The sequence below is a fragment of the Mirounga leonina genome, unplaced genomic scaffold, assembly GCF_011800145.1.
Source record: "Mirounga leonina isolate KUSES-001 unplaced genomic scaffold, KU_Mleo_1.0 Mir_96, whole genome shotgun sequence".
Taxonomy (NCBI): Eukaryota; Metazoa; Chordata; class Mammalia; order Carnivora; family Phocidae; genus Mirounga; species Mirounga leonina.
This window is the reverse complement of record NW_023270871.1, coordinates 3748565-3761314: the sequence shown is the minus strand read 5'-3', so window position 1 is coordinate 3761314 and position 12750 is coordinate 3748565. Positions and strand designations below refer to the sequence as shown.

General features: G+C 43.7%; 1 protein-coding gene across 2 annotated transcripts in view; it reads right to left on the bottom strand.

Moving 5' to 3' along the window:
* Positions 1–12750, bottom strand: part of LOC118006408 (pikachurin-like) — a 175168-nt gene that overhangs the window by 102740 nt on the left and 59678 nt on the right. For both annotated transcript variants that reach the window (XM_034999056.1, XM_034999057.1), the window contains exons 2-4: positions 8284–8393; positions 7114–7197; positions 4843–4869 (exon numbers count right to left, since the gene is read on the bottom strand). In XM_034999056.1, coding sequence (XP_034854947.1) covers positions 4843–4869; positions 7114–7197; positions 8284–8393 — 221 coding nt within the window. The remainder of the gene's footprint in view (positions 1–4842; positions 4870–7113; positions 7198–8283; positions 8394–12750) is intronic.

Sequence of the window (12750 nt, the reverse complement as noted above, 5' to 3'; positions counted from 1 at the left end):
CAATTCCTTGCCTCTGGGCCTTTGAACCTGCTGCTGCTTCTACGTGAAATGCCCTTCTCCCCACTCTTGCCTGGCTCACCCCTGCTCATCCTTCATGACTCAGTTCAGCTGAGACATTACCTCATTTCTCTGACCCCCAGCCTCCAGTCTGGTTAGGCGCCCCTCCTCTGTGCTTCCCTGGCGTCTCTGGTGTACCTCCATCTTAGCACCACTCACCTTAGATTGTAAGTATCTGTTTATTTGTCACCTTCTCCCCACCCACTTGAGGGCAGGAGCAAGTTCTTATTCCTCTGGCAACCTAAAGCTTAGGAGAGACAGGTAGCAAATGCTTAAGCAATGCTTTTTTTGATGAATGAATAAATGAAGGAAGGAAAGTGAATGAGTGAAAGAAAGAAATCAAATCAAGGTGGGTGTCCAATATAAGCAGATTACCTCATCAAGAACCAGCTTCTACGACTCACCCCTCCATCTTGATTAACAGCATCAGTACCCCTGTCCCTGGAGTTGGCAACTCCAGAGACAGGCTGACTTTCTCTTACCCACCTCCCTCCAGCCACCTCCACATGCCTTTCAGACCTGCTCCCTTCCTCCACTTCCTCTGAATCCTTACCTAGGCCATTTCTACAGCCTCCCTGAGGGTGTCTGTCTCCAATAACCCCTCCTCTCCTCTCTGCCCCACTCCATCCTCTATGCAGCTGCATGAGGGGTCTTGGCTGAACATATGGACCTCACTCCAAGCCCCCTTCCGGTCCTAACTCCCTGCATCTGCGCATCCCAGTTCCACTATCTGTCCCCTGGTTCCATGTTAAGTTGGAGATTAAGAGACTAGAGGTAGCAGGTGGATATAAAGCTTCTCACTTCTCTCTCATCAGTCATGCCCAGGCTCTTCCCAGGAGAACAGATACACTTTCAAACCAATGCCCTCACAGACTTTTGCTTTAGGATCTCTTCCCCTTGGAAGTCCTTATGCTGGATGGTGTATGGGAGGAGCTGAATGGTTATAGATTATTATAGGTATTAGCTCTGAGCCAATACCAAATACAGCTACTATTACCACGTATTGTGTGTTTTCTCTGTTCCAGGAACACATAGCCTGATTTAATTCTTTCTTCAGTCCTATAAGGTAGATCTCACTCTTACTTTCATTTACAGAGGAGAAAATAGAATCCCTGAAAAGTTAATGATTTGCTCAAGAACATAAATTTATTAAGTGGCAAAATGGGGATTTGAACTCTGTTTTGTTTGACTCCAAGGCCCAAGTTCTAATTCGATAATACATGTACAAAAAATATTAAATAATATTTAAATCAATAAAAAATACTTATCATAAACACTGAAGACCAGATTATTATTTTATTTATAAACATGGAAGTTTATGTACTGAAAATTTAAAAGTTATCACTGAAAACCTGAAAAGGACTGGTACTTGTGGGCCATTAAAAGAAAAAAGTTATCACTGAAAGCCAAGAGACATTAGACTTGCCAAAGTTGCTTATGTAGGTTAAAAAGCAAACTCCTTATTAGATATGGAAAATTAGCACTACCTTGAGCCCAGGTGTATTCTGATAGGTAAACAGGTAGAAAGTGGCCCTCCCAGAAGCCAACTATTCCCAGTCTTCCTGTTTTGACCAGCTAGTTAGGTGGCAATAAGGGAGGGAGGGTCAAGGGCACTGGGTAGCTGGGGCCATGGAAAGAGTAGCTGGACTCAATGATTTAACCATCACATCTTCCTCTGACATCAATCCTCCCAAATGGAATCTCTCACTATATTGTGACTAGGGATAACCCTTGGATTCTTTATTAAAATACCACACAATTTCACAAATCTTTCTATTTCCATCTTTAAGTGTTTTATAATTACTTGCATCAAGCTACATAAGATACTGTATATGCTCTCCTTGAAATTAAAAAACTAAGCGTTTTATTTTGTTGCCTGGTGGAAGTTTGAGAACAAGTCAAAATGCTTATCTCTCTTAGCTTTTATTTCTACACAAGAGAGTGGGAAACAGTGAGAGAAATTGCTTTCTTGGAGTACAGTCCAGAGTGAATTCAGCAGTCTTCATGGGGCCCTTCCCACACCTTTTTTGGGGGATGAGGGGGCAAAGCTGGATGCTTTGCTGCAAAATAACCCTGCTTTGTGTTTGTCTAGCCTTTTCTAAAATGCAAAACCCCAAAAGCTGCCCCCATTGTCTTCCCAATACCCCTAGTGGTTGTCATGTGATCAGAGAAAAGCAAGGCTAGTTAGTTCACTGAGTCCAGGAAGAAAGCTCAACCACATAAGTAATGACAACAATGGGTCTGGTTTCCCTCATAAGACACACCATAACCTAATATGCTTCCAATTGCTCAACTCTCAAACACAGCATATCAAATTTTCAGGCTAGCACCTTCTTTTTCAGATGTCCAGCTACCTTTTCCACATCTACTGTACCAGTCCCATTTCCTCCATTCACAAAGTCTGTGACAGGGATGATGGATCATCTCCTCATATCCATTCTCTCCTTTCTTATAATAGAACCCCTGTATATTAGTTGGGCCATCACCACTCAAAGACTACATTTCCCAGCATTCCTTGCATCCAGCTGCGGCCATATGACTAAAGTCTGTCCAATAGAATTTGAGTTAAAATGCTGAGGGCAACTTCTGGGTATCCCTTAGTAGGAAGGGCTGTGTTCCCTTCCCTCTTTTCCTCATCTATTGGCTAGAATGTGGATGTGCCAGTGAGCCAATTTGGGCCATGGGAAGGAGGACCAGAAGAATTGGCAGAGCAAAGAGAGAGAAGGATTCCGGGTCTCTGACAGACAAAAGCCACCAAAACTGGTTGTAACCAGACAGGTTATAATCCTGAAGGAAACATGAATGCATTTTGTTAGAATCACTATTATCTTGGCATTTTGGACTGTTAGACTTTTATCTTAATGACCCAATGTACAAAAATAATCTGGATAGCTATGTACAAGGAGCCCCTAAAAAGATGGGACTGCTCTTAACTGAATACCTCTTTACAATGATAAAGTCATGTAGAATGACTCTGAACTTAAATCTCTGACCCTGATTTCAGATTCCACCTTCACCCCCTTTTTCTCCTCCTGCTTGAAACCCAGGTCATTTGTTTCCAGAAATGAAGCTAGAGGTTGTCTTGTTTGCTAATCCAGACAGGGAGCTACTATACTGTAAGGGCATCCAGTGAGCAGAGCTGAGAGAAAGCATGAAACAGGAGAGCACTGGAGCAGGAACCAGGAGACCCAGGTTCTGCTGCCAAATAGCTTTGCGATCTTGGAGATGCCACTTCACTTCTCTGGGCCAAAGTTGCAACACCAAAATTCTGCAGTTGCTCTACAATGACCTTGTTGATAGTTAATAACCTTGGATTCAACTTCACAGTTGACTCTACAAGTGGAGGCTGGGCCTTAGTTGTGAATATCTAGCATCATTACATGGAAGGCACCAGAGAAACAGAAAAGTGTTATCTTCCAAACATCCTTCTTTCAATGGCCCTGAGGAAGGCTATGCAGGCCAGAGTGGAGGGGGGAGTTGGGGAGATTCTACTCCCTGCGTGGTCACAAGAAGCTAGAAAGTATCTTCCAGAGTTTCACAGGAAGGGCAGCATTGACTTTGGGGCTGTACAAATCTTCCTTGTATGGGTCTGTCCTGTGTACTGCAGGGAAAAATCATCCCTGAAGCTTGTCTACAAAAACGTCCACACTTCTGTCCATATGCTGCAGAGAGAACAAAGGAACCCCCAGCTGGAAACCATTACTGGGTCACCCCTTCATTTTACTGTCAAAGAGAGATTCAAAGGGGTTCAGTAACCTTGCCCACCCTTGCTGTGATGACAGAGCTGAGACTCCATGCAAGTCTCATGATTCCTGCCTATGTCTTCTCTCTCTAACCTTGGATAAGACCCAAGTGCCATCACTGTTCTGGGTCAGCCAGATCAGTGGACTCCAAAGCAGGATGATGGTACATCATCCTCCTAGGTGAGCAAGACAATCTTCTGAGATGCCAGAAGAAAAGAACTTTCTATTTCTGTCTTATCTCCTCCTTGAAGATTCTGTGGAACTTTCTAATGTACGTAATATACTAGTAGAGTAGCATGTGTATAATTCATAATTACACACACACACATAAATACTTTCAAATATTTTTTACTGATGATACGAATGATCAGAAAGCATGGAGCCCACCAGTTTAAACACTCACTTCTATTTCCAACTCTAAAAAAATGACCAAACTGCCCTGCTTTGTTTTACTACTTATTTTCCAGGTTGAAACTTGCAGGTTGTTCTTCTAAGAAAAAGGTAAGTGTCAAATGTTAACCGAATTAGAAGCCTCCATACAGGCAGATCATCAAAGGATACAACCCGATCTTCTGTTTGGCATTCAATCCAGCAAGTCAAGCAGTTTGAGGTAACCTGGTCCTGGCTTACTGGGAAGGACTAAAATCCTTAGAGGAAGTGAGGAAAGGAGAAGGAAAGTAGGGGAGGGGAACCCCCCCGCCCCAGCAGTGCTCACTCATTTAAATATCTTCTCTCCTTTTCAGTCTTTTTCACCTAGTTTTGGAACAGAGCTTAAATTACTTCAACCTTTAAAAATGTTCCTCTTAACCTTACTCTGCCATGTGAGATGAAGCAGCACAGAGGAGAATAAAAGCGACTTCTTTCTAAATGATTAAAAATTCACCTGGTATGCTCCCCAGTCCCTGCTTACACCGGAACTAAGCACTCTCCCTGGGGCCTTAATCAGTATGAGCGAGATGTGGGAAAATCAACATTTTGATGAAAAGAGACCCCCTGAATCCTGGGTTGGGGCAAGGGTTTAACTTTTCTGAAGCATACTTACAAAAATCACCCGATGATCAGACTGTTCCTGCAGAGGAGAAAAAACAAAACAAAACAAAACAACATGAAAGGAAAGGAAAACCTACAGGTTGCAAATAAACCCATAGAGTAGCCCCGCTTCTACAGAGAGCCATGGGCAGCAAACACACAGCTTCCATCTGAATTCTGTTGACTGCTCGCTCAGTTCTCGTTCAGCCAGCTGTGGGGCCGAGGGCTCCACGGCCATGACCCCATTTAGTGATCGCAGCGTCCTTATGCTATAGGCTGATACGACACAGCCTGGAGGTTCCCAAACTTGCTCTGCTCACGGCACCTTTGCTGTCTCAGGAACATTTTTACAGCACCTCTAAGGCCAAAGAAATGCCTAAGTAAGCGTTCTGTTTATCCACAGTTATACCCAAACAACCCGGTGGTGGTAGTTCACACAGATGTCGCTCTTTCTCTTGAAAAGCTGCAACCTTCCGCAGCACCCCTGTGAGTTTGCTGCACAGCCCCAGAGAACCCTGGCACACAGTTTGGAAACCCCAGATATGCTCCCTGTGACATAGATACTATTTGGACCCCTGTTCTGTCCACGAGGGAACTGAGGTCCAGTAAGGTTGGCTTGTTGTAATACCGCACGCTGAACTCAAGTCCAGAACCCACTCTGTTCCACCGGACCCCTCCCCTCCTCCTGACTCCCGCATGATTTCCTCTCTCCATTCTGGATATTCTGCACCTCCCCCCACCTCCCCACTGGAACACACAAGCACACAGGCATGCACACACACAGGCATGGCTTGTCCTCTTGGTTCACACCATTCCTTTTTTTTTTTTTTTTAAAGATTTTATTTATTTATTTGAGAGAGAGAGAATGAGAGACAGAGAGCATGAGAGGGAGGAGGGTCCGAGGGAGAAGCAGACTCCCCGCCGAGCAGGGAGCCCGATGCGGGACTCGATCCCGGGACTCCAGGATCATGACCCGAGCCGAAGGCAGTCGCTTAACCAACTGAGCCACCCAGGCGCCCTCACACCATTCCTTTTGATTTCAGTGCTCCTCCCTCCCCTCTGCCCTCCCAGAAACTGCCCCTGCTTCAATTCTCAGCCCCTAGGTGGACCACTTGTGAAACTTGAGTCTGTTAAGCAGCCTGTTCATGACATCTGATCTTACGTTGCCTTCCAATTGTTTATCAGCGAGAATGGGCTTTTCCCAGTAAGACTGAAAGCTGCCCGAGAATAGGGACTCTGTGTTATCCTATGCTGGGCGTATGGCAGCAACTATGAAAGTGTGCTGAAATTGGGCAAGGTATAATTTGATAGCATACTCTAATGCCGGGATGTAATGAACAGACAGAATATATTTAACATAAAGGCAAAGATCATCAGGAATGATCACTAACGTCTATCTGGCTTCTTTACGTTTTAAAAACCAAAGGCTTTTACATACGCCATTTTATTTGGAACTCACCACAGCGTAATTATTATACCCCTTTCATGGGAGAAAGGTAAGGCTTAGCCAGGTGAGGTGACTCTGGCCAAAGTTAGCCAACCTGTAAGTGCAGGAAGGATGTCTGGAAGCCCAGGGTGCCTATTTCCCTCCTGGCCCCGTGCTTCACCTTTGCACTGCAGTGCCCTCCCCAGAGATGCCAGTGTTCAGGGCAGGATCTCGATTCCAGAGGCACTGCCCAGACTCCAAGACACCTGTCACCAGCACTGTGCCCTCGCTTTCTGGACCGTGCTGCAGGCTGGTGGCCGAGGACACTGCTGGCTCCTTGGTGGGGTCCAGGTGCTCGTTGAAAGTTCCAGTGCTGAGGTGACACGGAACCTCACCTAGTGGCTTCCCAGGTGGGCTAAGCCAATCTCCCCTTTGAGGATAAAGTAAACCATAGAGGTTGGGGCTGAGGGCTTCTGGGGCAAATGAGGGCAGCTGGTACAAAAGTCTGAGATTAAAAGCGTATCATGCTTTAAAAAAAAAAAAAAAAGGTGGGGGGGAACAGCTGTAAGGTGGCTGTTTTCTCACAGGATGCATGGGGTGGGTTGAGTCCAGGATGGAAGTGCTTACCCAGAACCCTTTCTGCACGCGCCTGCCGTCCTGGAGATGCAGAGGCCAGGCGTGTGATGAGGGCATGTGCATGAAAGACGTGTGTAAATTCCAGAGGACTATACACACATGATTATTACATACACAGCTACGCACACACATGCACGCACGCAATTAGAAATCCTTCTGAATATCGCTGCAACGCCAACCAGAGGTGTGCTTTGAGGGGGCTGCCTCGATGGAGCTACTCACCGGGGCCGCAGAGTCCTGGCTGAGCAGCACAGGATGCGACCGCTCCTGCAGGGATTTATCCACGCCGACCTCGGAGTAGAAGACCTGGAAAAGAGGCAGGCAGCCGCGGTGAGAGCAGTGCTAGTACTTCTCTAGCAGATCAAGGGCCTGGGGTTCGAGCTCCACTCACAACCGCAGGGGCTTCCGAGGTGCGCTGCCTCGCCTCCCTGACCCCGGTTCTACAACGAACATCAGCTTCCCCCGCGCCCCCGGCTGGGCTCGCACACTCATGAGCCTGCAGAGTCCAGGAGGGAGCTGTGTGTCACTGAAGTGGGAGGGAGGGGGCTGGACCCAGGCCCTGCTATTCTCCCCCAAACCATGACTTTCTCAGGTAATCTTCCATCACCCCACTTTTGCTGTAACATGAGTTCAGAAACACATTTCTCTGCCTTAAGAAGACAATAGGAGGAGGGCCTATGTTTGGTGAAAGGGAGGCAGTAGGGAGTTATAGATCTGGGTGTTATAGGGAGTGGGGGGGGCTTCTGTCCCATCTAAAGTGGGCAGCCCAGCTCCAGTGGGCTCGGTGCCCCATAGGAATATGGGCCCAGGGTGGCCACCTCTCTGGATATTCCCAGAGCTTTCAGAACTCCAAATATTTATCTGAAATCTCCAAACTCCTAAAAGTTGACCCATTTTTAAAAGCCCTGTCCAAACAAAACATGTTGGTGAAATGAAATCAGTCCAGTCTATAACCTCTGATAGGTAGGAATGCATTCTCTGTTCCCTGTCCCACTTTGCCTGTTCATGTCTTTACTTTAATTCAGATTTTACAGTATTTTGTACTTGTTGACAACATTCCCCAGTGACTCCTTATTACTTCCCATGTTTCTGCTTTCACCTCTGAACTTGACTGTCGGCAGCTGAATAGCAGGAAGCATATCTTCTACTTGGTTTATATTTTCCCATCCCTGAGCAGAGTAAGGACTCCATAGATCCTAACTGACTTTCAGGCACTTACAAATACCCTTAAAAGGGAAACATTTGCTCTGGTTTCATGTAAGGAGACTGGGGCAGTGATTAATAGGGGAGAGTTGGTATAAGGAGGCCCTATATAGGAGGAGAAAGGGTAGGCAGGGCGTATAGTTACCCCAATGACACCCATGACAGAAATCCCTGTGCCCAGGTACTCACAGTATAGCCAATGACGGGGCTCCTGGGATGCCTCGGCATTCTCCACTGGATGCTGAAAGCTGTGCAGTTCAATGAGAACAGCATGATATCGAGAGGAGGCTCCACCTTGTCTGCCCCAAAGCAAAAGAGACTGTGTTAGAGGCTCCGTGCGTCCACCTTGCGTGTACTTACCGCTGGACAGCTTACTGCAGGATGATGCCGCAGGGCAGAAATCAGACACCTCTCCGGCATGCCACACCTCTATCAGCTGACTCCCCAGAACTCTGCTCTCCAACCCCCCCAACCTGGCAACCGTATGTCCCTCAGTCCCTTCTGAAACTTCTAACACCCCAGGGGCCAGCAAAGGGAGGCCAAGCACTTCCGACTTGACTCTAGGAGCTTGGAATGTATTAAAGGAAGATGATGAATTTTTTTTCTTTTTACTTAGTAACATATATATGTTTTATAGGTATGTTACATAGCTATGTCTGTTTACACAGTTCACTTATTACAGAACATCTCAAAAATATGGTTAGTTGTAAAATGGGGTTAGAAAACTTCAAATGTTTTACTGTATCCTTACTTAAATAATTTTATGGTTATGAATAATAAATTTTATGTTTATAAATATAACATACACAGATTGCCAAAATTTAGAAATGAGTCCTGTCAACATTTGAATACACTACCTCCTTTTGGTTAATGCAACTTTTTGTAAGACATCTATATGTAAATGTAGATATAGATATATAGCTATATACATATACCATATGTACATATATATTTATATATGTATGTATAACTTTCATTTTTCTTTATTGTGTTCATTATATAGAATAAATATGTATGCATATATAGTCATAATTTTTAATCTTATTTTCACTTTGTATATATACTGACAGTATATATTTATCAATCAAATTAATTATTTTTAATGGCTGTTAGTTCTTCTATATACAGTAATTCCCCCTTACCTGCGCAGGATACTTTCCAAGACCCCCAGTGGATGCCTGAAACCACAGATAGTACTGAACCCTATATATACTATGTTTTTTCCTATAAATATATACCTACGATAGTTTATTAATTAGGCACATCAAGAAGTTAACAATAACTAATAATAAAATAGAATAATTACAATAAGCTACTGCAGTAAAAGTTATGTGACTGTGGTCTCTCTCAAAATACCTTATTGTACCATACTCGCCCTTCTTCTTGTGATAACATGGGATGATAAAATGCCTACACAATGCAGTGAAATGAGGCGAATGATGGAGGCACTGTGATGGAGAGTTAGGCTACGCTGACCTTCCAATGAAGTCAGAAGAGGCATCATCTGCTTACAGACTAGTTGACGGTGGGTGACTGAAACTGCTGACATTGAAACCAGACAGGTGGGGGGCGACTGGGATGTACATGCCACAATTTACACTATTGCTCGTTCCACTATTGTTAAGACACTTAATTTATTTCCAATATTTTGCGATTTTAAATAATGCTCCATGAGGGACACGTGGGTGGCTCAGTCAGTTAAGCTTTTCCCTTCAGCTCAGGTCATGACCCCAGGGTCCTGGGATGGAGTTCCGCATTGGGCTCCCTGCTCAGCGGGGAGCCTGATTCTCCATCTCCCTCTGCTGCTCTCCCTGCTTGTGCTCTCTAGCATGCTGTCTCTCAAATAAATAATAAAATCTTCATAAATAGTGCTCCATGAGGGCAGGAACTAGGTATGTCCAGTTCAGAGCACAGAGACTAATAAATGAAAGAGCTTGAATGGATGAATGTTCTTCCATTTGATTTCCCACTTGCCAGTATGGCCTGATGATCGTTCTTTTTAACAACTGTGTAGAATTCTCTAGTATATCAGTTAGGTTACTTTGTCTGCCATTCACAGAGATCTAATGTGTCAACTTATTAGACTGCAGCTGGGGCCTCCCATCCTTTTTTTTTTTTTTTTTTTTTTTAATGTCTCATGAGAGACAGAGCGAGAGAGAAAGGCAGAGGGAGAAGCAGGCTCCCAAGGAGCAGAGAGCCCGATGTGGGACTCGATCCCAGGACCCTGGGATCATGACCTGAGCTGAAGGCAGACGCTTAACCATCTGAGCCACCCAGGCGCCCTCCCATCCATGTTTTTAATAACAGAAACCAAGGCCTTTCTGGTGCCCAAGTAGTAGAGGCTCAGTCTGTCACTTGGCAAGAAGTGCCAGTCTAGGGGGCAGCTGCCGCCCCTCCCTGCCCATAGACACCTGCCACAGCCACCACTGCTGTCACTCAGGGCTTTGGTCTTCAACTACTCTCTGGCTCCGCTTTGGTTCAAGATCTGAAGTCCCATCTGGTTAGCCAATTATGTAATGTGACTCCCCCTTGACTCCACCAAGGGGTCAGAGAGGAAAGATCAGTTTTTTCCGGTTCCCAAACTGGGAACTGACAGACGAAGGGAGTCTTGGGAATAGTTCTTCTATTGATCTCATCCCATAGTACTGAAGGCTCCTTAGAGGAGAATCAGATCCTAGGGAAAGAGCAGTGGGAGGTGGGAAGGCCAAATACTCTGCTACTTAGAGCACATATGTACACTAACTGTTACTCCACTGATTGATATCCAGGTTGTTTCCAAAATTTCACTGTTAAAAATAATGCTGAGGAGAACATTTGTGTATGTGCCTTTTTGTTCACATGTCCGAATATTTCTAAGATGAATACCTATCAAAAATTATGGATATATCTATCCTAAAACAGTGAAATACACATTCTTTTCAAGTGTACTTGGAACATCTCCAGAATAGATTACACATTAGGCCACGAAACAAGTCTCAACAAATTCAGAAAGACTGAAGTCATACCATTATCTTTTCCAACCACAAAAGCTTGACAATAGAAATCAACCACAAGAAAAAAATATGAAAGACCACAAATACATGGAAGTTAAATAACATGGTACTGAACAATGAACAGGCTAACCAAGAAATCAAAGAGGAAATAAAAAAATACATGGAGACAAATGAAAATGAAAACACAATGGTCCAAAATCTTTCAGATGCAGCAAAAGCTGTTTTAAGAGGGAAGTTTATAGCAATACAGGCCTACCTCAAGAAGCAAGAAAAATCTCAAATAAACAACCTAATCTCACACCCAAAGGAGCTAGAAAAAGAAAAGCAAAACTCAAAACCAACAGAAGGAAGGAAATAATAAAGATTAAAACAGAAATAAATAAAATAGAAACTAAAACAAAACAAAACCAATAGAACAGATCAATGAAACCAGGAACTGGTCCTTTGAAAAGATCAACAAAACTGATAAACCTTTAGCCAGACCCATCAGAAAAAAAAGAAAAGAGAGAAAGAGAGATAAAGAGAGATGGAGGATTCAAACAAAAAGAAGAGAAATAACAACTGACACCACAGAAATACATAAGATTATAAGAGAATTTTATTTAAAAATTATATGTCAACAAATTGCCAACCTAGAATAGATAAATTCCTAGAAACATATAACCTCCCAAAACTGAATCATGAAGAAATGCAAACTTTGAACAGATGGTTACCAGCAACAAAATTGAATCAGTAATCAAAAAAATTCCCAAGAAACAGAAGTCCAGGACCAGACAGCTTCACAGGTGAATTTTACCAAATAATTAAATTAGAGTTAAAAACACATTTTTCTCAAACTATTCCAAAGAATAGAAGAGGAAAGAAAGCTTCCAAATTCATTCTATGAAGCCAGCATTACCTTGATACCAAAACAAGATAAAGACACTATAAAAAAAAAAGAGAACTATAGGCCAATATCTCTGATGAACATAGAAACAAAAATCTTCAACAAAATATTAGTGAACCAAATCCAACAATACAATAAAAATTCACTCACCATGATCAAGAGGGATTTATTCCTGGGATGCAAGGGTAGTTTGATATTCACAAATCAATCAACATAATATATCACATCAACAAGAGAAAGGATAAAAACCATATGATTATTTCAATAGTTGCAGAAAAAGGGGCGCCTTGGTGGCTCAGTCGTTAAGCATCTGCCTTCAGCTCAGGTCATGATCCCAGGGTCCTGGGATGGAGTCCTGCATCGGGCTCCCTGCTCCGCGGGGAGCCTGCTTCTCCCTCCCCCAATCCCCCTGCTTGTGTTCCCTCTCTCCCTGTGTCTCTCTCTGTCAAATAAATAAATAAAATCTTTAAAAATAATAATAAAAAAATAGTTGCAGAAAAAGCATTTGACAAAGTACTACATCCATTAATGATAAAAACTCTCAACAAAGTTAGGTCTAGAGGGAACATACTGCAACATAATAAAGGCCATCTATGAAAAACTCACAACTGACATCATACTCAAAGGCGAAAAACTGAGAGCTTTCCGCCTAAGATCAGGAACAAAACAAGAATGGTCACTCTCACCACTTTAATTCAACATAGTACTAGAAGTCCTAGCCACAGCAATCAGGCGAGAAAAAGAAATAAAAGTCATCCAAATTGGTAAGGAAGAAGT